General features: G+C 40.1%; 1 protein-coding gene, 1 long non-coding RNA gene, 1 other non-coding gene and 1 pseudogene across 3 annotated transcripts in view; 3 read left to right on the top strand and 1 right to left on the bottom strand.

The window, feature by feature from the left end:
- Window positions 1-18,043, top strand: part of EIF2AK3 (eukaryotic translation initiation factor 2 alpha kinase 3) — a 72,377-nt gene extending 54,334 nt beyond the window's left edge. Inside the window, exons 13-17 of the mRNA XM_021672635.2 lie at window positions 1,551-2,331; window positions 5,928-6,095; window positions 12,270-12,371; window positions 15,803-15,865; window positions 16,852-18,043. Coding sequence (XP_021528310.2) covers window positions 1,551-2,331; window positions 5,928-6,095; window positions 12,270-12,371; window positions 15,803-15,865; window positions 16,852-17,052 — 1,315 coding nt within the window. The 3' untranslated portion in view covers window positions 17,053-18,043. The remainder of the gene's footprint in view (window positions 1-1,550; window positions 2,332-5,927; window positions 6,096-12,269; window positions 12,372-15,802; window positions 15,866-16,851) is intronic.
- Window positions 1,720-27,597, bottom strand: part of LOC110568656 (uncharacterized) — a 36,149-nt gene continuing 10,271 nt past the window's right edge. The window contains exon 3 of the long non-coding RNA XR_010343238.1: window positions 1,720-2,482. This is a non-coding gene — a long non-coding RNA (uncharacterized LOC110568656). The remainder of the gene's footprint in view (window positions 2,483-27,597) is intronic.
- LOC135275645 (U6 spliceosomal RNA) lies at window positions 8,120-8,226 on the top strand. The gene has a single exon (XR_010343250.1). It is a non-coding gene; the product is annotated as a U6 spliceosomal RNA (small nuclear RNA).
- LOC110568657 (elongin-C-like) lies at window positions 26,894-27,231 on the top strand (annotated as a pseudogene).

Here is a 27,597-nt window from a genome sequence, read left to right as displayed (position 1 = left end):
CCAGGAGGTGGAGGTTGCAGCAAGCCAAGATTACACCACTGAATTCCAGCCTGGGTGACAGAGCAAGAGAGACTCTGTCTCAAAAAAAAAAAAAAAATTATTAGTTGATAGGGCTCTGTAAATTGTGATTAACTGAGGGATTTATAGTGACTTTTCTCAATGTAAGGTATCTACTTCTGTCTCCATGTTTAAAAAATGTTTGTTATTTATTCTCTTAGCAGTTAATAATTTACAACTCCTTTGTAAGTAGTTTTGAACTATTTGCAGTTAAAAATATGTAAACTTAGCCCAAAGATATTACCCATATTAACTATGATGTGCTATAGGAAGGAAGGTTATTTAAAAACTGTTAAAGGAAGGCTGGGTGCAGTGGCTCACACCTGTAATCCCAGCATTTTGGGAGGCTGAGGCAGGCAGATAACCTGAGGTCAGGAGTTCGAGACCAGCCTGGCCAATGTGATGAAACCCCATTTCTGAAAATATAAAAATTAGCTAGGTGTGGTGGTGGGTGCCTGTAATCCCAGCTGCTCAGGAGGCTGAGGCAAGAGAATCGCTTGAACCCTGGAGGCAGAGGATGTAGTGAGCCGAGATAATACCATTGCACTCCATCCTGGGCAACAAGAGTGAAACTCTGCCTCAAAGAAAAAAAAAATCCAAATTTGATCACGACTTCCTTTTGATCATCTGTGCACACACACAAAAAAAGAGTGGCTCAAGCCTGTAATCCCAGCACTTTGGGAGGCCGAGGCGGGTGGATCACAAGGTCAAGAGATCGAGACCATCCTGGTCAACATGGTGAAACCCCGTCTCTACTAAAAATACAAAAAATTAGCTGAGCATGGTGGCGCGTGCCTGTAATCCCAGCTACTCAGGAGGCTGAGGCAGGAGAATTGCCTGAACCCAGGAGGCGGAGGTTGCAGTGAGCCGAGGTTGCGCCATTGCACTCCAGCCTGGGTAACGAGCGAAACTCCGTCTCAAAAAAAAAAAAAAAGAAAGAAAAAAAGACTATTAAAGGAGAATAAGGAGGAAGCACGTATAGGTAGACTGCCACCAAACAACTGGAGTAAAACTACCTACAGATAACTAAGCAACATTAGATCCATGTGAGGTACCTTATTAAAGTGGTGCTTATTATAGACTCAACCAATAACTAAGCCATGGAAGGTCCAAATGAAATGGCTGCTTGTCTCAAGGCCTTGTGAGGTGCTGCCCTAATTTGGATTAGGGCTTCAGAATCACAGCCATTGAGGAATCCTGTCCTTGCTTTACATAAAAGGCTTTGGCTGCTGTGACAGCCCCAGACAGTCCCAGGTAATTGTTTCATGTATAAAATTAAGCTTTAAAATTAAGTTTTTTTTAGAAGGAATGAATGGAATGTGATGTTCTCTGTCGCACATTGTATGTTTTTATTTAGTTTGTATGTTGTTTTGTTGTTTGTCATTTGGTAAGTGGCTTTATTATAGTGGAAGCTCTTTAAACAGAGGGTGCAGATCAGGTACTTTAATCAATATATATTCACTCTTATTCCTTTGTATTTCTCCCACTTTTAGTACAGACTGGCCGCTCAGCTCCCCTAGTCCAATAGATGCACCATCAGTTAAAATACGCAGAATGGATCCTTTCTCTACAAAAGAACATATTGAAATCATAGCTCCTTCACCACAAAGAAGCACGTCTTTTTCAGTAGGGATTTCCTGTGGCCAGACAAGTTCTTCTGAAAATGAGTTCTCACCACTGGAATTCTCAGGAATGGACCATGGAGACATCAGTGTGTCAGTGGATGCAGCGTACAACCTCCAGGACAGTTGCCTTACAGACTGTGATGTGGAAGATGGTACTATGGATGGCAATGATGAGGGGCACTCCTTTGAACTTTGTCCTTCTGAAGCTTCTCCTTATGTAAGGTCAAGGGAGAGAACCTCCTCTTCGATAGTATTTGAAGACTCTGGCTGTGATAATGCTTCCAGTAAAGAAGAGCCCAAAACTAATCGATTGCATATTGGCAACCATTGTGCTAATAAACTCACTGCTTTCAAGCCCACCAGTAGCAGATCCTCTTCTGAAGCTACGTTGTCTATTTCTCCTCCAAGACCAACCACTTTAAGTTTAGATCTCACTAAAAACACCACAGAAAAACTCCAGCCCAGTTCACCAAAGGTGTATCTTTACATTCAGATGCAGCTGTGCAGAAAAGAAAACCTCAAAGACTGGATGAATAGACGATGTACCATAGAGGAGAGAGAGAGGGGCATGTGTCTGCACATCTTCCTGCAGATTGCAGAGGCGGTGGAGTTTCTTCACAGTAAAGGACTGATGCATAGGGACCTCAAGGTCTGTATTTGTGGAGCATCACCCTTGGGTTTCAATCTGACGTTTTGTGATTCAGAGCAGTACTTACAGTACTCTGAAGGACCCTTAAGAGTAGGGGAGAGTAAAAGCATCTAAGAGCAGAGGTCTGAGAAAGTAGCCTTGAAGAGTCCTGCTGCAAGAATAAGTCTTATGTCTGAAAACTTTAGGCAAACCATGCGTTCATTCATTCTCTTTGGTAATGTGTTTGCTTTCATTTTACTGTAAAAGGTATTTCCAGTAGTCCAGGTGAGGGAAAAAAAAAGAAAAAATATTTAGGTAAAATCTGCCATGAGCAGATATACTCTGTTTTTTTTTTTCTATGGTTTTGAGTCACCCTGACACCAATACCTCCAGGGCTCTGAAGCAGAATGGTGAAAGTGATGCAAATGGAAGGAGAGACCTGGGGTCCTTCATTAGCCAGCTTGAATTGGGGCAGATCTTCACACTGTTGCTTCTATTTTTGAACTGGTTAGACTTTGGGGGAAGGGGTGAGAAGCTGAATGGGGAAAGGTAGCAAATAGTTAACCAGATGATTATTTATAGCTCTAAAACCTTGGATTCTAGTGAATATTGTAGTAATATGCAAAATTACTTAAGATTCTTACTAAAACATGACATTTCCTTAGTAGTATTTCTAAAAATAAGTACATGGAAATTGTATTTAAGTAATTTCTGCTACATTCCATATACTCTTAGCAGTCACCAGTCGATGTGTTAGTGAATGTATAAATACTTTTCTGATGACAGTAGCTTAAAGTCTTGATAGATGTGGATCCATTTTAAATCTTTTCAGTTTTATGTAACCACAGACTTGTTTCAGGCACAAAAGTAACTATTTGGACACAAGTTTTCTTCTAAAATCGGTGATAGGTTTTCAAATTCTTGAGTATATTTTAAGTGCTTTAGGATAACAAGAATAGGAATTAGAAATAATTCTTATTTTTTCAATATAGTTGTTACTTAGTTATATATAATCATTATGCTTCAGTGATTTTGACGTAGGCCCAAACTGATTGCCAAGAACTGTTCTCCACTGAATGAAAAGTTCAGAGATGAATTCTTTCACTGGATTAGAGAAGACAGTTTACAGGAGACCACACGCCCCTAATTTGAGAGAAACTAGCATTTAGGTTTGAATATGGTAAATGCTTATCACTAGGTGGAAAACAACTAGCTGATACACACATTCTTCTTGTACTTCATTCACACTTGCTGTACACACAAATGCCAACTTGAAAGACAATGAATTATGTTTTCACTGATAATTAATATTCCTCTGCCAATTTTATAATGTAAATGAGATATTGGTAAATATCCATTTAATGCTACAATATTGTCTAAAGATTTTTCTATGTTTGTCTATGCACCCGAAAAATTTAATTACAAAGTTAATATCCCTGTTAGTTTTTCTAGAAATCAGAAAGGTTTTATTCCTTTCTAAATAAGAGACAATTCCTTTTAAAGATTTCTAGTGTGCCCCCAAACAAAAAAAAACAGCCAAGATTTTTATTCCTTGTTGAAAAAGCTGTACATTTTGTTATGTTCTGACCTAAATCTTTGAACTCAGTGTTAAACCTTCTAGACCTTCTTCCCTTGTTATATTTTGGTCACATTTTTGTCATCAGGACTTGGACTCCTCCCTCTTCAGACTGACTTCTAGTCTTCTGTTTTCTTCACTCTGAGCTTTTCTCAGTTCCTCTGATATACAGTGTTCTGACAGAAACCTGGTCCTTCATTATTCTCATCACACCTGGATTATTTATTCTCTGGTTTTCATGGGGTATGAACCATATCTGCTTTTTTCACCTGTTATAGTATAATGCCTAAATGTTCTAGATTATATAGTCATACCATTTATTTTGAATTTTATTTTGTTTGCACTGAAAAGCATTTATACTGACTTAACCAGAAAAGGAAATCTGTTGGCCCATATGACTAAACTGTTGAGTATTCAGGAAAAGCTTTAGCTGAGATGAAGTGATTTAGCCAGAACTTGGTTTCTCTCCTCCCCATTTCTTGTTTCTGTTTAAGTCTTTTGGAGGTGGTGGGTTAGAGGGTAGAGAGAAAAGTATTGTTTTCTCCCACTATTTATCAGAAGTTTTATTCTACTTAAACCAAGGACACCTACTCATCCCTCAACAAGCCCAGTATCTGGCCAGGCAATGGGATTCTGTGGATTGGCATAAGCAACTGTAGAGCATGGATGCCTTTCACACTATCCATGGGGTTTTGCTGCACAGTCAGTAAGAAGGAAGTTCCCAAAATAAAGTCAAGATACTTCTGGTGGAAGCACAGAGAGATAGATACTAGAGAGCCAAAAAGCTTGTCTATTAAAGGGTTCAGTAAATAACAACTGCCATCAGAAGATAGGAGTCGGGTAGAAAGATGACATTTAATGCAGGATAGTCTATTATTGCCTCTGGTACAAAGTTATTTATTGGAGAGCTCTAGATTATTACCATAGATCTTATACACAATAACTTCATGCTTCCAAGTCAAAATCGTATAATGGTATTTTAGAGTTTGGGAATGAAATGTTATTTTCTGGCAGTATTTGAAACATGATGAAATTCAATTTCATGAACTGAATGGCTTTCTTTTTCCTCATTTCAAGGGCTATGAATGGTGGTCATATTACCTGCAGGGCAGAGTAGACTCTGAGGGAAAGATGATGTATTTCTAGGGCAATTTGGGTTTGAGGAACCCATGAGACATCTAGTTAGATGTATTCAATAAACAGTTTCATATGAGTTTAGAACTCAGGGCAGAGATCTGGGAGTAGATGTAGTCTTAGGAGCATATAGATTTTACAAGAGGCAGCATAGAGTAGTAGTTAAGAGCTGTTATCCCTTCTGATAATCTGTTTCCTCCTCCCAGACACAAACCAAAAGATCAGTCTGTTTCATTCATTCACCAAATAGTAATTAGCTACCATAGAGCAAGAACTACCAAAATCTGAAAGCTGGGCACATGGCAATGAATAACAAGGTCCTTTTCTCATACAGCCAGACTGCTCAAGTTTGATTCCCTGCTCCACACTTGCTAGCTGGGTAACCTTAGGCAATTTGTTTAACTTCTGGGCCTCACTTTCTATGTCTGTAAAATGGAGTTAGTACTCATCTATCTAATGGGATTGTAGTACATGAGTTAGTAGTAGTAAACTGCTTTGAACAGTGCCTAGCATGTTGCAAGTTCTGTTTATAAACTTGTTATTATTAGTTATCATTATAATTATTAAGGCTTTAAGTCCTAAGTGTAGAGATGCTTGCCTGGGAAGAATATATAGAATAATAAGATTGAGGATTAAGTACCCTGATCCCTAGGGAATGTGCATCTCAAAGGGTTTAAGTAGATGTTCAATAAATACTAGTTATCTTTGCTACCCTTCCCTTTTCTTTGCCACCAGTACTTGTCTGGCACAGAAAAATTGTCACTATTTTCATATTAGCCCATTTTAAAGAGAAATGTGCTTGAAAATACCTAGTTTATTGCATTTTTTTCTTTGTAGTCATTTAAATAATTCTCTTTTTCTCCTCCATGCACATCCACTGTACTTTTGTCTGTTGTATTCTTTCCAGCCATCCAACATATTCTTTACAATGGATGATGTGGTCAAGGTTGGAGACTTTGGATTAGTGACTGCAATGGACCAGGATGAGGAAGAGCAGACAGTTCTGACCCCAATGCCAGCTTATGCCAGACACACAGGACAAGTAGGGACCAAATTGTATATGAGCCCAGAGCAGGTGAGTGTTTTAGACTTTCACTTATTAGCACGATAGCAGATGTACCAGTAATCTAAAACTCAGTAAGTCTGAAAATTATGAAAACTAGCAGTAGTTTTCCAGTAGTGGAATAGTGACACAGCTAAACTATAGTTTCTACAACCTGAATTGGGGATGGATTAAGAAAAATACTACACATAAAACGCACTCATCCCCTGAACCAGCACCTGACAGCAACCAGGAATTTGGAAAGAGACTGAATACCACCCTCCCAAACTTAATTCTGGTTTGCCTTGGGTATATTATGCCAGAACTGTTTTCAGAGCCAGCTAGACCCAGAGGCACTATATTGAGCTGCCCTCTGTGGTCATTCATAGGCAGCCTCCAGCATGTACCATAGTAGGAAATAGAGGCACACAGGCTGGCCTGTGTTGCCTTGTGGGCTGCTTGGCCTTCACAGGAAAAGCACTATAATCAGGGCAGGGACTGGAAGAGTGGTGGAGCAGGACATCCTGAAAGCTTCAGGTGAGCATGCTCAGCCACCACCAGGCAAATGATCTTCACAAGCTTCCTTATGCTTAGAGCAGCAGATCTCAGATGTTTGTGCTCAGTACCTATTTATATTGGTAGAAATAATTGAGAACCCAAAAGATTTTCTTAACAAAATTTTGTCTATCAATATTTATTATATTATTAAAGGAGAAATTTGTAAAGCTTTATTAAAATTAAAATAACAGAATTAAACCTATTACATCTTATTTTATGAAAAGTATTTTCTGAACAAACAAACAAAAATTATAGGCACCAATTCCCCTGCAAAAAAAAAAAATTAGAGTGACATTTGTTCACATTTTTGCCAATCTCTTTAGTAGCTGACTTATAAAAGTGCTACATTCTCCTATCTGCTTTTGTGTTCAATTCATTGCAATATGTTATTTTGGCTGAAGTACATGGAGAAAATCTGGCCTCACACAGATATATAGTTGGAAAAAGAACAGTATTACATTTCAAATAATTACAGATATTTTTCTTTGATAATATATCAAAACTTAGTGATAGTTTCTTAAAAGTCATTTACACTGTGAAATCTAAAACCATTCATGAATGTTTTTTACTCTGGTACTGTTAACATCCTTTGGTCCATTTTGTACTTTGAATGGATCTTTTTACCCGTGCTTGATTTTATATTGTGCGTTAGTCATTTGGAAACTATTGGTTCCCTAAGTTTGGCAACTATTCCAAAAGTTGTCACAGTTCATTATATAATATAAAAAGTCACTTTGATTAATATGACCACAAATCTCACCAGAAAAGGCTTTACATTTTAGGAGGCTATCAAATTCCAACTGGTAGATTCAAATCTTCCAAAATTTTAATTTTCAATTAAAAGCTCAACTTTTATCACTGACAACAAATACTGTTAGTTTTCCTTGAAGTGCCATTCTCACATTGTTCATCTTTTTTTTCTCTTTAAAAAAAATTTATTAATTTATTTTTTTGAGATGGGGTCCTGCTGTGTTACCCAGTTTGGTTTAAACTCCTGGCCAGAAGCAATCCTCGAACCTCAGCCTCCCAAAGTGCTGGGATGACAGGCGTGAGCCACCATGCCCTGTCTCATTGTTCATCTTTAAGAAACTATCTGTCGGCCAGGTGCGGTGAATGTTTTTATGAATATTTTCCCATTTTGTCAGATCATTAAAAAGGTGTGTATTTAAAGGTTGGGATTTAATAGAATAATAATTTTTATTGCTAAGGATATTTTAAGTGAAATGTTTTTTGGTTTTGCCCATGAGCATGTGGCAGTGAAGAATGTAATTGCCACATAAGAGTCAAACCACCATGGCACCATAAGTAATTTGACATAAGGGTCAACCACCATAATTAATAGGTTATGTTACCTATGTAACAGCTAATGTTACCTATGTAACAAACCTGCACATGTACCCCAGAATTTAAAAAAACATTAAAATAATTATTAAAAAATAATAACTATCAGGTCAATAATGAAGTAAAAATACTCATACAAAGTATTAAGAAAATGATGAGTGCTGGCTTCAGCAGCACATATACTAAAATTGGAATGATACAGAGAAGATTAGCATGGCCCCTGCGCAAGGATGACACACAAATTCGTGAGGCGTTCCATATTAAAAAAAAATTTATAAAAGAAAAAAAAAAGGAAATGATGAAAGAAGCTGGGCACCATGGTTTGAGCCTACAGTCTCAGCTACTCAGGATCATGACTTGAGAGGATCACTTGAACCCCAGAAGTTCCAGGCCAGCCTGGGCAAAATAGTGAAACCCAATCTTTAGAAGAAAATGTAAAAAACTGTTTTTAAAAATGAAAGAAATGAAAAATAGTGACATCTATAGGAAGTTTTCAGAGTTCCATTTGGAGATAAATTTATTTTACAGGACTTCATTACATAAGCACATTGCTGTATAAGTGATTAGAATTCTGCTCAGTAGAAGGCAGGGAGGAACCAAGAAGATGGAAAACAAACATAAAAATTGATACTGGTGAAACAGTAAAATAGCATCACCATGGTTGTTTCTAATAGTTTAAAATAAAAATAATCCTCTCTAGCATAGATACCTACTTAAGGGGGAGAAATCACAAATAAATTTAGAAATTAGAAAGGATACAGAAGAGATTTTTGTTTATTAGAGAATTTCATATATAGTCAATTGGTTGCAACCAAAAGTATCCAAACTGGCTTACATAGAAAAATTAATAAATCTATTGGCCCTGGTAATTGAATCATCCTGCTCAAATGATATGGCCAAGGCCTGCTGAAAGGAAAAATTAAAACTATATATCAAAATACTATAAATACATATTTCTATCTATAGGGAAAAAAGACTAGAAGAGCCATAAAATATCAACAGGCATTGCTTTTGAGTAGGGGGACTTTGAATGAATTTTAATCTATTTTGGACTTTCCTATATGTTCCAATTTTTCTACACAGTCATGTATCAGAATTGATATTAAACACACTTTTGCTTGGGCCTTGTGGCTCATGCCTGTAATCCCAGTACTTTGGGACAGGTGGATTGCTTGAGCTTCAGAGTTTGATACCAGCCTGGGCAACATGGTGAAACTCTATGTCTCTACAAAAAATGCAAAAATGAGCTGGGCGCGATAGTGCATGCCTGTGGTCCCAGCTACTTGAGAGACTGAAGTAGAAAGGATCATTTGAGCCTGGGAGGTGGAGGTTGCAGTGAGCCAAGATCATGCTACCATGCTCCAGCCTGGGTGACAGAGCAAGACCCCTTTAAAAAAAAAAGTATTTTTGGCCGGACGAGGTGGCTCATACCTGTAATACCAGCACTTTGGGAGGCCAAAGAGGCCGGATCACCTGAGGTCAGAAGTTAGACACCAGGCTGGCCAACATGGTGAAACCCTATCTCTACTGAAAATACAAAAATTAGCTGGGCGTGGTGGCAGGCACCTGTAATCCCAGCTACTCGGAGGCTGAGGCAGGAGAATTGCTTGAATCTGGGAGGCAGAAGTTGCAATGAGCCAAGATCGTGCTATTGCACTCCAGCCTGGGCGACGAGAGTGAAATTCCACCTCAAAAAAAAAAAAAAGTTTTTAATCATGTTTTTAAAAACTTATTATTATTTAAGAAGCTGGAAATAATACTTTTACGTTTTAAATATTGCGAAAACAAGTAAAAGGAATTCTGTCTGGATGCTTATTAATGAAGGCTCACAACTTGGGAAGCCCCTCCCACCTACCTCTATTTAAAATGGATGCCTCTCCCTTTACTCCCTGCCAGGGTCCATGCCGTTAACACTGGTTTCTTTTTACAGCATTTTTAACTCTGAGATTATTTTTTTCTTCCCCTGTAAACTATCAGAATGGGACTTAGCTTGTCTCTCTTTCTACTCTAACACCTGAAACAATGCCTAAATATGGCATAGTTTCATAAATATTTGGTGGATGAGTGAAAGTGAATGTCAGTGAAAAGATAAACACCAGGTAATACTGGCCACCCCATACACACTTCTGTGCTGACTGTAGTGTGGCTTGTGGCTGCTGTGTGTGTGTGTCTTGGAAATGGGTTGCCATTTGAGAAAGGAAGAGGTTGATGACAACTGATGCTATATTTGGTATTGTTGAAAATACTAGAAAGTTAGGATAGCTGTAGAAATATGGCAATTATAATAGTTAAAATTTGGTAGTTAAAAATGGACAGTCTTAATTCTCTTCTTAATTCTCTTTAAAAGTAGAAACTGTCACTTTATAAACTGCTCCTTAAAAAGTTGCTCAACATAGTTTAGCTGTATGAATTGTACAATCTTAAGCAAGCCTTAGAAGCTATAGTATAACATTGTTTTAAAATTATTATCAGAACTCTTAATTTTCTCATCTTTGGAATAAATGCGCAGGACCCATGGTTACTTTGTTCTTGGTTGTAATTACAAAGAAACACAGGTTAAGTTCTAGATTTGCACAGCGATTAAACAATCAGTTCAAACTCAGAAAGGATATAAACCTTCTAATTCCTTATTTTTTAGATATTTTGTAAATATAACTTTTTATGTGTTCATGAGGCTATATTTATTTTTAAAATATATTTAATAATGTTAGAAATAATAAATAAATTTAGTAATGCATCAGTCTGTCCTCTATGTAGGGAATGTGGAAAGTATAGGAACATGTAACAAAAAAGTAAAAGTTACTTACCAAAAAATTTCTCTAAAATATTAACAGCAGTTATTTCCTTCTGTGTGTGTATATATATTTATACCTTACTTTAGAAAATAAAATTGGAATTCTACTTTGTAACATTTTAGATACAATATTAAAATATAAGCGTTTCCCATATTATTAAAGATTAGAAAATATTTGCAGCTGCATGGTATTCAACATTCATTTGGGACATTTTAATTACTTGTAAATTTTTCTATCAGGAATATCACTTGGGTAACTATCCCCATACCCAAATCTCTGCACACATTTTCATCTGCCCTAGGGTGGGTAAAATTAGATGGGATCATTAAGCAGGAGTAAACATTTATTACCAAGTTGCTTCTCATAAATTTGTGTTTATTTATATTCTCCAAATAGGGTGTGAGGGTGTCCTTTTCAGTTCTCCTATAAGTATTGTTTTTGCACATTTTTTTTTAACACTTCCCAAACCCCAGGGATGAGAGGTGAGGCGGGGTTCAGATTGCCACAGTCACTTAGAAGGGAAGAGGATGATGCAGCTGATGTGGTCACTGAAACTTTCCATCTTCTCTTCTATAAGCATAGAGGCAGGCAGGCATGCTGTGCAGAAAGCCAGGGGGACAGATGCCAAGTACAGTTTAGAGGAGAGGTTGTGAAGGTATCATAAATGCTGACAACTGCCCTGTGACCACCTCTACTCCCCAGTTAAGAAGTACTGGTATGGAGCATTTCCAAAGTGCCCTTCTTTGGCTATTTCCCAAATGTCAAATTATATCCCTAAAGAAATTTTCACAAATAAAGGATATTTCTGAGTCACCAAAAGGTCAATTTTAATTTAAATAATGCTTTCTTTACTCAAGTAGTTCTGTTGTAATTTATTTGTTCATTTTAACAAATAAGTATTTATTGAGGGCCTTCTCTGTACTTAGCCCGGTGCTGGATGGTAGCAACACAAAAGAAGCATTTCTTTCCCTCCAGGACTTGATAATCTAGTTGTGAAGAATAAGAAATATACACATGAAAAATGCAACCAAGAATGCAAAGTATCCATAATTAAGAGCCATAATGAAGGCTAACTACAGTTGATTAGTGGTTGGGAGTAATGAAGATTTTCTCATAAAAATGGGTGAGGACTAAGATGATTAGAAATGAGAGATTTGCTTTAGATAGCCTTCCCTTTGAAAAACCTCACCTCAGGGTTAGTCAAGCAGATTTTGCTGGCTCCCACAAACTTTTTAGCATGGCAAGTCTCCAGGTTTCTGAGGGGCCTATTTTACTGATGCATATCTCAGAGCTATACCTGGGCTTTCCTTCTGTAATGCTGAGTAGTTTAATTACTCTTGGTGTAGTAGCGAAGAAAAGAGACTTGGGAGATTAACTCTTTGCTAACATTTTTACACATATACTTTGCATTTAAAGCAAGAAGTGACTAAGTAAACTTCGGGATTCAATAATGCTGTAATATCAACTGTACTGTGTCTGTTAATTTTTTAATTTTCTTTATATGGGATTTCAGATTCATGGAAACAGCTATTCTCATAAAGTGGACATCTTTTCTTTAGGCCTGATTCTATTTGAATTGCTGTACCCATTCAGCACTCAGATGGAGAGAGTCAGGGTAAGTACCCTCCCTGCTCAAAAAAAAAGGTTGAAACAAAATGATCTAACATTTACAAAAGAATTTTTTAAAGACTTAGTTGTTCTTAATACCAGGAGGCTGGTTAACTAAAAGTGAAAGAGGTGATGTGAGTAACACAGGGAGATGTTCTAGACTATTTGCTTCCATTTAAAGCTCAGTCTTCAAAAACTTGTTTGGTTGGATTGTTCTTAGTTTTTGCTTAAATTCATCATTATTTAACAATATTTTACATTCAGTAAGTTTGTAATAAGTAAAAATTCTAGGGGAACCACAAGGTAATGGAGGCTACAGTAACGTATATTATAATTATATATGTATAATATACGATATTTACACACTCATATATTTAAAGGTGGCAGATTATGTACAATTAGGGTGTTTTTTTTTTCTCTCAAAATAAACCATGACCACAGCCTTTAAAGCAGATAGTACTGAAAGTCTTTCCCGCCCCCCACCCCCCACCACTGAAACAAGGTCTTGCTCTGTTGCTCAGGCTAGAGTTCAGTGGTGCAATCACAGCTCACTGCAGCCTCAACCTCCTGGACTCAAGCGATCCTCCCATCTCAGTCTCCCAAGTAGCTTGGACCACAGGCATGCGCCACCATACCTGGCTAATTTTATTTTATTCTTTTTGTCAAGATGAGCTCTGCCTATGTTGCCCAGGCTGGTCTCAAACCCCTAGACTCAAGCAATCCTCCTGCCTTGGCCTCCCAATGTGCTGGCATTATAGGCATGACTGCAAGTTGTTTTAAAGTAGCCCTCTGGGACAGGCATGGTGGCTCACACCTCTAATCCCAACATTTTGGGAGGCTCAAGCAGAAGATCACTTGAGGCCAGGAGTTCAAGACAGGTCTGGGCAACATAGTAAGACCCCATCTCTACAAAAAATAAAAAAATTAGCAGGGCATGATAGCACATGCCTTGGGAGGCTAAGGCAAGAAGATGACTTGAGCCTAGGAGTTCGAGGTGGTTACAGTAAGCTATGATTGTGCCACTGCCCTCTAGCCTGGGTGACTCAGCAAGACTGTCTCTGAAAATAAAGTTGGCCTCCGTCACATTCTTCCCTATCCTTCATAAGTAGCTACCCTCACCTCTTCTAGTTGTTGTCCCTGGTACTTTCCTCCATATTTTCAGAGTTTAGACTCTTGTCACCATTTCTCATTTTATCAGTTTTAGATCTTACTAATCTCCAGCCATGGTAGAAGAGGGTATAGTTCTCACATAGAGCAAAATGCCTCATTTCTTCTAACCGAAAGGACTGCCAAATGTTCTGTACAATAAATGAAAAGAAAAAAAACAATTAAAATAACTAAATTTCAGAACACCAGAAATAAAGGTCCTAAAAGCTTCCAGAAAGGAAAATAAAACAGGTCTAACCTAAGTAAAGGATTAAGAATCAGATGGCATCAAAATTTATATAGTTATAAATACCTCAGAGAACACTATCATGCAAGTGAAAAGACAAGGTAGGCGCAGTAGCATGTGGCTGTAGTCCCAGCTATGCAGGAAGCTTGAGGAAAGAGGAATTTCTGGAGCCCAGGAGTTTACCGCTACAGTAAGCTATGATGATGCCTTCTAATAGCCTGGGCAGTATAATGAGACCCTATCTCTAAATAAATTAATTAAATAGAAAGTGAAAAGGCAGCTCACAGAATGGGAGAAAATATTTGTAAATCCTATATCCAAAAAGTATCTAGAATTCAGAATATGTAAAGAACTATTTCAACTCAACAAAAAAAAACTCAGTTTAAAAAGGGACAAGCAATAGGCCTTTCTCTAAAGAAGATAAACGGATAGCCAATATGCATGTGAAAAGATGCTCAACATGATTAGGCACTAGGGAAATGCAAATCAAAACCACAGTGAGATACCACTTCAGCACAATCTAGGATATCCGTAATCAAAAAGGAAAATAGCAAGTGTTGGCTAGGATGTGGAGAAATTGGAACCCTCATACTTTGCTGGTAGAATGTAAAATGGTGCAGCTGCTTTGGAAAACAGTCTGGCAGTTCCTGAAAAAGTTAAAGATAGAATTATCATAAGATCCAGTAATTCTACTCCTGGGTATATACTTAAGGGAAATGAAAACATAGACACAAACTTGTACACAACTGTTCATATGAGCGTTATTTCTAATATCCAAAAGTAGAAACCACCCAAATTCTCATCAACTGATGAATGGAAAAACAAACTGTGGTATTTTATACAATGGAAAGTAGTCAACCATTACAAGGAAGGAAATAGTAATATGTGCCACAACATAGATGAATCTTGAAAACATGCTGAGTAAAAAAAGCCAGACAGAAAAGTACACTTTTGTATGATTCAGTTTTTATGAAATACTCAGAATAGGCAACTCCATAGAGACGAAGATTTCCAATATTTTCTTTGTGCTTTAATATGGCGCTCTCTCTCTCTCTCCCCCCTTTCTCTCCCTCCATCCCTCCATCCCTCCTTCCCTCCCTTCTTTCTCTCTCTCCCTCCCCAAACACATATATGCACATATATGTAAATTTATAAATACAAACACACGTATACAGTCATCTTGCTATCCACAGGGGTGGATACCAAGGACTCCCCATGGATACCAAATCTGCAAATGCTCAAGTCCCTTATATACAATGGTGTAATAATTGCATAGAATGTACATACCTTCCTGTATATTTTAAATCATCTGTAGATAACTTACAGTACCTAACATAATGTAAATTCTATGTAAATAAGTATTATACTCTATTGTTGAGGGAATAATGACAAGGAAAAAAATCTGTATGTGTTCAGTACAGATGCAACCATCTATTTTTAAATTTTTTGGTTTTTTTGAGATGAAGTCTCACTCTGTTACCCAGGCTGGAGTGCAGTGGCACAATTGTGGCTCACTGCAACCTCCAGGTTCAGGCAATTCTCCTGCCTCAGCCTCCTGAGTAGCTAGGATTACAGGTGTGTGCCACCACGCCTGGCTAATTTTTGTATTTTTAGTAGAGACAAGGTTTCACCATGTTGGTCAGGCTGGTCTCGAACTCCTGACCTTGTGACCACCCACCTCAGCCTCACAAAATGCTGGGATTACAGGCATGAGCCACTGTGCCCGGCCTATTTTTAAATTTTTTAAATATTTTCATTCTGTGGTTGGTTGAATCCTTGGATGTGGAATCTGTGGATGTGGAAGACCAACTTTATATACATATATATTTCTCCTGTATTTTGAGGATATTTGATGGAGTATACATCTGTGCTCAGGAAGCACTTATATATAGTTATTAAATCAGAAAAAACAATTGATAAGTTTTCTGTCTGATAAATATACAAACTCTTAGTCATTTTGTTAGAGTATCAAAACATATTTCTATGTTTAAACAGATCTGTATGTCAAAATAAACTTAATAAGTGACACTTTGTTTTCTTTTTAGACCTTAACTGATGTAAGAAATCTCAAATTTCCACCATTGTTTACTCAGAAATATCCTTGTGAGGTATGTGTAATTCTCATCTTTTATTTTGTTTAGAATCATCTTTAGAACTTAAGGGGGTCTTTAGCAACCAACTCAGTTTCCCTGTTTTACAGATGAGGAAGCCTAAGGTCTAGAGAGGAAAGGGACCTACTCCTAAGAGTACAAAATTTATTAAAACCAAAGACTGGAGCTGGGGCCTGGCTCCTTCAGCCTAATGTCCAGTGTTCCATACTGTAACACCTGTGAAGTTTATATACTGATAAATCTTGAATTTCCTTAAATAATTAAGTTGAAGTGAGTTAGTATGTGTTCATTTTCAAATTAGAAAAAAATCAAAATTTATCTTTCAGTATTATAAGTATAATGAAGGGTTGCATTAAAAAATGGACTTATAACAATAAATACCTACATATACTCAAATATGTTTTACTAAAAATTGTCATGTATTTTGCAAACTTGATGAATCTATTCCCAGGGTGGCTCATAAGAGTATATGTTATGTTCAAAGAGATTTTTAAAAATCTTTTAAAAGAAAAGGTGTTGATTGCTGCTCTCTGCTATAATTTTTTCTAATTAAAATTTTTATAGAGATAATTGTAGACTTACATGCAATTGTAAGATGACTTTTTAAAATCATATTATATCTATGTTTCAATGATGTGATTAAATAATCCTGTATAATACGTTAGAAAATCAAATTACCAAAGAATTGTCAATGATTTTTTGAAATGGGGGTTGGCAAACTAGGGCCCACAGGTCAAATCCAGCCTGCCACCTATTTTTATAATAAAGTTTTATTGCAACATAGCCATGCCCATTAGTTTACAGATTGTTTCTGGCTGCTTTTGTGCATCAGTGGCAGAGCTGAGTAGTTTTATCGGACTTGAAAACTCAAATGTGGTTCAAAAACTTAAAATATATACAGAAAAATTTGCCAGCACTGATTTTAAAAACTGTACAATGATCAAACCTGGCCCTTTAATCACAAAATAATTTTTATATTTCAGTATGTGATGGTTCAAGACATGCTCTCTCCATCCCCCATGGAACGACCTGAAGCTACAAACATCATTGAAAATGCTGTATTTGAGGATTTGGACTTTCCAGGAAAAACAGTGCTCAGACAGAGGTCTCGTTCCATGAGTTCATCGGGAACAAAACATTCAAGACAGTCCAGCAACTCCCATAGCCCTTTGCCAAACAATTAGCCTTAAGTTGTGCTAGCAACCCTAATAGGTGACACAGATAATAGCCTACTTCTTAGAATATGCCTGTCCAAAATTGCGGACTTGAAAATTTTGTTCTTCGCTCAATTTTCTTGTGGACTACTTTTTTAATGTCAAATTTAAGCTGGATTTGGGGGCATAACCTAATTTGAGCCAACTCTTGAATTTTGCTGTACTTAAAGAAAGGGCTATCTTTGTTGTTTGTTAGTCTCTTGAAACTGGCTGCTGGCCAAGCTTTATAGCCCTCACCGTTTGCCTAGGGAGGTAGCAGCAATCCCTAAACTATATATAGTGAGAACTAAAATGGAAATATTTTTATAGTACAGAAGAAGGAAAGTCCCCCATGTGGTAACTGTATTGTTCTAGAAATATGCTTTCTAGAGATATGATGATTTTTGAAACTGATTTCCAGAAAAAGCTGACTCCATTTTTGTCCCTGGTGGGTAAATTAGGAATCTGCACTATTTTGGAGGACAAGTAGCACAAATTGTATAACGGTTGATGTCCGTAGTTTTATAGTCCTATTTGAAGCATTAAATAGCTTTATTCCTCAGATGGTTCTAGGGTGGGTTTAGAGCTTTTTGTACTTTTACCTCCAATGAAGGGAAAATGAAGCTTTTTTATGTAAATTGGTCGAAAGGTCTAGTTTTGGGAGGAAAAAAGCCGTAGTAAGAAATGGATCATATATATTACAACTAACTTCTTCAACTATGGACTTTTTAAGCCTAATGAAATCTTAAGTGTCTTCTATGTAATCCTAGGTACTTCCCCCAAACTGATTATAGATAACAGTTTAATCATCTAACTTGCTAACATGTTTTTATTTTTCACTGTAAATATGTTTATGTTTTATTTATAAAAATTCTGAAATCAATCCATTTGGGTTGGTGGTGTACAGAACACACTTAAGTGTGTTAACTATTGTGACTTCTTTCAAGTCTAAATGATTTAATAAAACTTTTTTTAAATTAAGCATAGTTGACTCTTATTTGGAGGAGTTAGTCCCAAAATGGTAGATTTTCAGATTTATAAAATGGGATCATAGATCTAGGAAGACTTATAAACCTATCCTCAAGAAAACTTATTCCTAACCCATTTCAGACAGGTATCTTTTCATTTCCCAAAGACATGGCAGGCTCTTTCAAAATTCACAAGATCTATAATTGACAGACATTTGCTCAGTGCCTACCCTGTGCCAAGGACTGAGAATATAGAGAGGACCCTCTCCTAAAGGGAGAGGTCTCAGAGAAAAGGGTTGTGGTGATGCTAGTTGTATTGATATCAAGATGTATCTGACATGTGCCACATGGAGGCATGTGGCATACTGGGCTGACAAGGCATGAACTAGGTAGACACAACCTAGAAAGGTCAAAATTCATAGTATCTCCATCTTGCAAACTAATAATGTCTGCCACACAAGGTATGAGCAATTTGTAAGCTGGAAAAATACTTCCCAGATCTTTGTGGCCGACTATATATCCAGACACACATGGCGGTGCTGCTCAAACGACTTCATTCCCCAGCTTTTGCTTGGTTCCTGGCCAGCTCATCCCCATCAACTTTATCTCTTGGCAGCCTGCTTTAGTTGCTGTTTCTTTTCTCCCTTCCTCTTTACTCCAGCCAGGAGTGAAGATTTGTTGACTTCTGCCAGCACACCCTACTCAGTCCCCCAAAGATCCTTTGACCCCCAGGACCCCTCTAGGAGCTAGCCATGGTAGACACTACTATTACCATTCTACTTACAGTCAAACCCAGGTCCAGAAAGGTGCTGTGATTTGCCCAAGGTCACAAAGACAGCAAGAGCAGAACCAGGATCAAAACCTAGGTATTTAGATTCCTAGTCAGTGTTTTGTCTACTCCCTTGCACCAAGCTGTCAATGTAATCAGTTTTCTTTCATTTTAACACTGGGCCAGCCTTTGCTGACCACCAGCAGGAAAGCAGGCATAGGGTTGGGGAAGTTGAGGCTAAGCCAGCAACACTTAACAAGTCCTTAACAGTAGCTAGAATGGAGACCTCTGTGTTCTCACCCACAGCCCTTTCTACTGACTCCAAATCCCACTACCCCCTTTAAGTTCTGTTGTTTTTCTGGCATCTTTGCATCCCCTGCCCTTGCTTCTGCTTTTAACATGTTGTGTTTGATAATACTTACTCTCAGGCTGCAGAGGAGCCAGCAACTCTGATTAAGGTCAGCTCCCCCTTGTTCATTTCTAAGGTCTCAGAAAGTAAGGGGACACCTTGTAGTCCAGCAACATCCGGCATAAAGGCTGGTACTTGATTCCATATTTGCAGAATTGAATTTGAGGAACCTAGATATAACCCCCACTACAATAAAAATTGGGCAAAAATGAAGAAAGAAAGATGGTTTAAAAATCCTGATGCTAGCTGGACACAGTGGCTCATACCTGTAATCCCAGCACTTTGAGAAGTCAAGGCAGGTGAATTGCTTGAGCTCAGGAGTTTGATGCCAGCCTGGGCAACATGGCAAGACCCCATTTGTACAAAAGATACAAAAATTAGCCAGGTGTTACGGTGCATGCCTGGAGTACCAGCTACTCTGGAGGCTGAGGTGGGAGGATCGCTTGAACTCAACAGGCAGAGGTTGCTGTGAGCTATGATTGCACCACTGCACTCTAGGCTGGGCAACAGAGTAAGACCCTGTGTCAAAAAAAAAAACAATCTTGGCAAGGTGTGGTAACCTGTAATCGCAGCACTTTGGGAGGCCAAGGCAGGTGGATCACTTGAGGCCAGGAGTTCAAGACCAACCTGGCCAACATGTAAAACCCCATCTCTACTAAAAATACAAAAATTAGCTGGGCATGCTGGCTCACGCCTGTAATCCCAGCTACTCGGGAGGCTGAGGCAGGAGGATCACTTGAACCTGGGAGGTGGAGGTTGCAGTGAGCTGAGATGGAACCACTACATTCCAGCCTGGGCAACGGAGCAAGACTTCATCTCAAACAAACAAACAAAACAAACAGAAAAAAGAATACTGATGCTAAAAACAGGCAAAAGGATCAAATTCCAGAAAGTTTTCTTTCTTTCTTTCTTTCTTTCTTTCTTTCCTTTTTTGAGACAGAGTCTCGCTTGTTGCCCAGGCTGGAGTGCAGTGGCTCCATCTCAGTTCACTGCAACCTCCACCTCCCTGGTTCAAGTGATTCTCCTGCCTCAGCCTCCCGAGTAGCTGGGACTACAGGCGCGTGCCACCACACCTGGCTAATTTTTTGTATTTTTTTTTTTTTAAGTAGAGATGGGGTTTCACCGTGTTAGCCGGGATGGTCTTGATTTCCTGACCTCATGATCTGCCCACCTCGCCCTCCCAAAGTGCTGGGATTACAGGCATGAGCCACTGTGCCCGGAGCCTAAATCCTTGAAGTGTTCTCAAGGAAGGGGATCTTGTGCTTTAAATGACAGGAGTAATGGGCTGGGACACTTGTTAGCACCCACATTGCTCTGCCTGCTGCTTTCCTCCTTTAGTCTAGCTGCCTGTCCTTTGTCTTGGGCGACTACTGAGGGGAGAGCCACACAGGCCTGTTGGCACCATGCCAAGAGAGAGCACAGGGTGCTCCTGATTCACACTTCAGGGAGGCCGCAGGACTAGCCTGAGGGCTCATCCGGGGATGGAAAGCCCATGAGAAATTTTGAAAACTAGCTACATAGTCTGCTGTTTGCCTTCCAGGAGCAGAGAGAAAAGCAGACTTTTGTGACTTTAGGATAATGGGGTTTTCTTACTGATATCTTTCTCTGGATGCATTTACAACAAAAGCTGTTTTATTTCTGTGCCATTTCTCTGAGAGAGTGGAGGTAGAACAAGCTCCCAATCTAACCACTAGCCACAGTGGAGAAGTCAGGGGCTAAGTGGGGGCTCTGGATGTTCTTTGGCCCACCGCTGCGATCATTTAAGATCCCCCATAACTAGATTGTCAAGGCGCTGCTTCCCGAGACTTTCTGCCCCCAGAGCCTATCCCTGCAACTACAGTAGCTGTCGCCAGGTGGCTCATTTTCACCGTTTTCCCCAAGTACAGTCATGCATTGCTTAAAGGTCGGAGAAATGCATTGTTAGGTGATTTCATCCTGTGAGCATCACAAAATGCACTTACACAAACTTAGATGGCACAGCCTACCGCACACCCGGGCTGTATGGTGCAGGCTATTGTTACAAACCTGGACAGCATAATGCTCTACCGAATACTGTAGGCCATGGTAGCACAATGGTATTTGTGTATCTAAACATAGAAAAGGGACAGTAAAAATACAGTATTATAAACTTTTTTTTTTTTGAGACAGAGTCTCACTCTGTCACCCAGGTTGGAGTGCAGCGGCGCAAACTTGGCTAACTGTAACCTCTGCCTCCTAGGTTCAAGTGGTTCTCATGCCTCAGCCTCCTGAATAGCTGGGATTACAGGTGCCTGCCACCAGGCCCAGCTAATTTTTGTATTTTTAGTAGAGACAGGGTTTCATCATGTTGGCCCGGCTGGTCTCGACCTCCTGACCTCAGGTGATCCACCCACCTCGGCCTCCCAAAGTGCTGGAATTACATGCGTAAGCCACGGCACCCGGCCCCAGTATTATAATCTTACAGGACCACTGTTGTATATGTGTTTCCTCATTGACTAAAACATTGTTATGTGGCACGTGACTGTAGTAGACAGTTGACGGCTGAGATAAAGAACATTCTTCAGCCTGTAAAGGTATTCCTCCCTTCCCCAAAATGTTCAACACAGCATAAGAACAAGCATGTCAACATAACCTAAACTTGTCAGATATTGCAAAATTTAACCATACAAAGTCCCACAGGCCATGAACTGCTTTTAAATTTCTCGTGTGGACAATGATGTCTCATGTGGACAACAAACAGGCTGGGCACAGTGGCTCACGCCTATAATCCCAGCACTTTGGGAGGCTGAAGTGGGAGGATCACTTACGCCTAGGAGTTTGAGATCAGCCTGGACAACATGGCGAAATCTCGTCTCTACAGAAAAATAGAAAAATTAGCCGGGCATGGTGGGGCACACCTAGAGTTTCAGCTGCCTGGGAGGCTGAAGTGGGAGGATCACCTGAGCCTGGGTGGTTGAGCTACAGTGAGCCATGATTGCACCACTGCACTCCAGCCTGGACTGTAGAGTGAGACTCTATCTCAAAAAAAACAAAAAACGAACACAGGAACTGTATGTGCCTGGCTACTTCCAACAACTCTACTTCTAACAACTCTTAGTATCCCTAATCCCTTACTCGGTGCTTCTTTGGAGCAGCTGAGTAACTTTCTTTTCTGATTCTTCTTCATATTCTGGGGGAATAGGAAAAGGTTGAGGAAGGGAAAGGGAACAGAGAGAATAGCCCATGCAAAAGCATGGAAGGAGGGCAGGAGGGAAAAAGAGAGTTCTTGGCTGGGTGCAGTGGCTCACGCTGGTAATTCCAGCACTTTGGGAGGCCGAGGCGGATGGATCACCTGAGGTCAGGAGTTCAAGATCAGCCGGGCCAACATGATGAAACCTCGTCTCTACTAAAAATACAAAAATTAGACAGATGTGGTGGTGGGTGCCTATAATTCCAGTTACTCGGGAGGCTGAGGCAGGGAATTGCTTGAACCTGGGAGGGGAGGTTGCAGTGAGCCGAGATCAGGCCACTGCACTCCAGCCTGGGCAACAAAGTGAGACTCCATCTCAAAAAAAAAAAAGAGTTCTCAAAGGTGGGGTGGGGAGAAGTAGACCAACTTAAGAATTATTTTTGAGACAGATAAGGCCAGGACACTGGAATTCACCAACTATAGGTGAAGGAGAAGATGGCTCCTGAGTTTCTGGTGTGGACGCTTTTATAGAATCCAGAAGGAGGGTGTAGTCTGGGGACAGAAGAAATGATAGATATCCCTTTTTGAAGATGATGGAAGATGAGTTCCAGGACTTTGTTGGTAAACAGTGTATTATAATTGGAAGCTGTAGAAAGTTACTGAACTGCTGAAGGACATGATGAGAGATTTTAACATCACTACAGGCTGGACACAGTGACTCACTCCTATAATCCCAACAGTTTGGGAGGTCGAGGCAGGCAGATTGCTTAAGCCCAGGAGTTAAAGACTAGACTGGGCAACATAGTGAGATCCTTATCTCTAAAAAAAATTTTTTTTTAATCACAAGATCGCTATGGTGGCTGAGGAAGAGAGCTGACAAGAGGGAGAAAGAGTTGAAGATGGAACCAGACAGAGGCCATAGCCTTTATCCAGCAAGAAGTCAGAGGGCCTGAGCCAGGGCAGTGGAAGCTGAAAGACATCCCTTCTTTGTCCAGCAGCTGACCATGTGCTAGCTCCCAACAACCAGAGAAGGGTCCTCTATCAATGCTCTGTAGTGTTGAGTTTTAAAGGACTTCAGGGGGTGCTATAGTGAGTGCCTCTTTGTTTGGGAAGAACCTGCTGCTTTCTCAAATGATGTTAGCTTTTAGAGTATCCAGAGAACGTTGTCATAAATGATGGCCACCAGTTTGGGACCAGCTTCTCTCATGCTAGCAGCACGAATGTGAGTAGGAAGAAGAGAGGAAACCGTGCTGCTGGCTTGGAGCTCTGCTGCCTCCCAGGAAGAGCCTGAGAGAATTTTCACAACCCACAAAGGTCAGAAACTTGCTCCAAGGGAGTGAGAGGGTTTGATACTGAGAAGTAATGAAGGAGAAAGGGTGTTCTTCAAGAAAACAGCTGTCCAGCCTGGCCAACATGGTAAAACCCCGTCTCTACTAATAAAAAATACAGAACTTAGCCAAGCATGCTAGTGCACGCCTGTAGTCCCAGCTACTGCAGAGGCTGAGGCCAGAGAACCACTTGAACCCTGGAGGTGGTGACAGGAATTGTACAAAGACCTGGCCCAGGAGGAAGAAGAGCTCAGGCTGGCCAAGCCCAGATCACGCCACTGCACTCCAGCCTGGGCCACAGAGTGAGACTCCATCTCAAAACAAAACAATCAGAAAAAGCCCAGCTGAATAAGTGAAGATATATTCATACAATAGATATGCAATGAGTCAGTAGTATGATAAGTAGATTACGTCACAGTGCAATGATAAGTGGATTATTATGCATGGAATTATTAAATGGTTTATTAAGCAGATAAATGACAAATGCAAGTTGCAGAAAAGTATTAATAGTACAATTGCAACCAAGTAAAATAGTTTCTATATTTGTTTAAACGGAATTTTTTCATGGACATAGAGAAAGTTTTGGAAGGATTCTCACCAAATGCTACACTAGTTACCTTACAAGGGTAGAGCTGGGGAGGGTGGAGAAGATTATTAACATCAATATGCACCTCGGCATTGTTTGAGTTCTTTCCAATGCAGGTGATACTTTAATCCAATGTGATTAATAAATTAGATTTTAAAATTAAGAAAATGGAAACCAATAAACAGCACTTACAAAATCATACCTTTGAGATGAAGTTTTGCTCTTTTCACCCAGGCTGGATTGGAGTGCAATGGCGTGATCTCGGCTTACTGCAACCTCTGCCTCCTGGATTCAAGGATTCTCCTGCCTCAGCCTCCCAAGTACTGGGATTACGAGCATGTGCCACAATGCCTGGCTAATTTTTTGTATTTTTAGTACACATAGGGTTTCGCCATGTGGGCCAGGCTGGTCTCAAACTCCTGGCCTCAAGTGATCCACCCACCTCAGCTTCCCAAAGTGCTGGGATTACAGGCGTGAGCTACCGCCCCTGGCCAGTATTTACAATATCTTCATTGATCTCGTATTTGTATTCTGCCTTATAGTTTATTTGACATAGTCTCATTTAATTTTAATAGGATCTCTGCAAAGCAGATATTTTCATTACTATTTTACGTGTTAAAAAATGCAATAATTAAAACAACTACAACAGCCTAACAAGAAGTTTGTAATAATCCACTTATCATTGCACTGCCCTTGTTACCATAACAATCCCCACTTTTCTGAATAATCCTCAATTCAGAGAGCATTTTAGAGGGGTAAGAAGTGACAGGACAGTGCTGGGCTTTGGAATTAGGGCTGGCCGCATTACTTCTTCCTTGTTTACAATTTTCTTTCAGCTCTCCAATCTGTTTCCTCACTGCTAATAGCACATTTTGAAGATTAAGCAATAGAATATATAATATATAGTGTAGAACCTGGTAAATAGAATTCGATAAACAGAGACAAAATGAAATCCCAACTTCAGTTCTCTCAAATGTAAAATGGGCACAGTCCTGTGGTAGGGTTATTCTGAGGACTGTGACACCTGTGAGTTAAAGGGTCATACAAATATGGATGGCTTATTTTTCTTACGATTATATCATGGGAGAGAAAGATACAGAAAAAGCTCTTTAGTCAAACACGCAGCATACAAAAACTTTATGTTTATGCATAAATGTGGACATTTAATATGCCTATGACAAGTACCGGAGGCTAGCATTGATTGGGTGAGGACAACGCGTTTTGCAAATATAAAAGTACGGTTATTATTCAAGCAGTCAAGAAACGCCTTTGCTGTATAGGGGTTTCGGGCGTCCGAGGGGGTGGAGGAGGGCTGGGAATGCCTTCTTTCTCCCAGGCCTTTGACCCTAGGCTGCCGGTCTACAGGGATCAGCGGGGAGCCGGGGCGCAGCGTGGTCGGAGGGTTTGGAGATGAAAGATAGGAGGATGCCTTCTGGATTCTAGGGGCTGGGGCAGGGAATCTGGCTCGGGCTCAGCTGGGAGCGGCGGCAGGAACTGTCGGTTCAAAGACCTGGCCCAGGAGGAAGAAGAGCCCAGGCTGGCCAAGTGGGGAAGACAGACGCCGAGGCAAAGCGGGGGCTCGGCGGGCCCGCGGCGCTCTGCGTTCCCCGGGAAGGGCCTTGGGGTGGAGGGTGGGGAACTGAGTGTCACCGAGTCAGTCCAGTGCGGTGACCGAGCCTCTTGTGACAGATGCGGGAGGGTGGGCTGCGCCTGAGACCCACTGGCGATGGAGGTGTGGCGGGCGGGAGGTGCTGGCGGAGGAGGCGTAGGTGCGGGAGGAGCCTGTCGCTCTCCTAGGTTAATTACCACTCACTCCGCCCTCGGGACTAAGGGATTCATCCGGGCCGCAGACCTGCTGGGCAGCCAGCGGGCGGCTCCTGGGTGAGTTTCAAAACCAACGTTTCTGGAAGGCCTGCTGCATACCAAGTCCTATACTAGGCAGTTCATATTGGTGGTATCTCACGGAATACCTTCAATAACCTTGGGAAATATTATGGTCCCCATCTCACAGAGGAGGAAACTGAGGCTTACTGAATCAAAGGATTTCCATCCAATGGGTATAATCAGGCAAATCATAGGTAAATTGTAAGTAGTTTAAGGAAAAAAAATGCATCCGGGAGCACTGGCTCACGCCTGAAATCCCAACACTTTGGGAGGCTGAGGTGGGCGGATCACAAGATCACGAGTTCGAGACCAGCCTGACTAACATGGTGAAACCCCGTCTCTACTAAAAATACAAAAATTAGCTAGAGGTGGTGGTGCGCGCCTGTATTCCCAGCTATTTAGGAGACTGAGGCAGGAGAATCCCTTGAACCCGGGAGGCAGAGATTGCAGTGAGCCAAAATCGTGTCACTGCACTCCAGCCTGGGTGACAGACTGAGACTCCATCTCAGAAAAAAAAGAAAGGAAAAGAACTCAACTTAGCTACTCATCAGAAATGCAAACGAAAGCAACAGTGGATCCCACTTTTCTACTATCACATGGAAAACATTTAAAAGATTTAAGTGTGGAGAAGGCACTACATACTTCCTCCAGACGGAAGTAGTAACACACTCTGCATCCTCGCCTCACCAGGAAACTACTAAAGTTCCTGGGGAAGCAAAGTAGAACTTTGTAAGAACAAAATGAATGAAGAGGAAAAAACCTGTGGTGGCTGTGAAGGCCCTGATGCCATGTATGTCAAATTGATATCATCTGATGGCCATGAATTTATCTTAAAAAGAGAACATGCATTAATATCAGGCACAATAAAAGCCATGTTGAGTGGCCCAGGTCAATTTGCTAAGAACGAAACCAATGAGGTCAATTTTAGAGAATACCTTCACATGTGCTATCAAAAGTATGCATGTATTTTACGTGCAAAGTTCACTACACTAACAGCTCCACCGAGATTCCCGAATTCCCAATTGCACCTGAAATTGCACTAGAACTGCTGATGGCTGTGAACTTCCTAGATTGTTAAATAAAATAATTTATAATAAACTGTTCACTCTTTTCAGTTAAAAAAAAAGAGAGAGAGATTTATGCATGTAAGCAAAAGTGTGATGAAAGAATTCTCTCATGGGCTGTTGTTAGCAATGTATTTTTACGATTTTTTTTGGTCAGTATCTGTCTAAATTTGAAAGATAATTTTTCTTGAAAATTTCACTTTGGTAATCTATTTTTCTTTTTCTTTTCTTTTTTTTTAGGTGGAGTCTCACCTATTGCTCAGGCTGGAGTACAATGGCACTATCTCAGCTAACTGCAACCTCTGCCTCCCGGGTTCAAGTGATTCTCCTGCCTCAGCCTCCCAAGTAGCTGGGATTACAGGAATGTGCCACCACACCTG

This window comes from Aotus nancymaae, unplaced genomic scaffold, assembly GCF_030222135.1.
Source record: "Aotus nancymaae isolate 86718 unplaced genomic scaffold, 86718_ANA_hifiasm-v0.15.2.pri h1tg000017l, whole genome shotgun sequence".
Lineage (NCBI taxonomy): Eukaryota > Metazoa > Chordata > Mammalia > Primates > Aotidae > Aotus > Aotus nancymaae.
The sequence above is the reverse complement of the archived record's forward strand: the minus strand, read 5'-3'. Positions and strand labels throughout refer to the sequence as shown.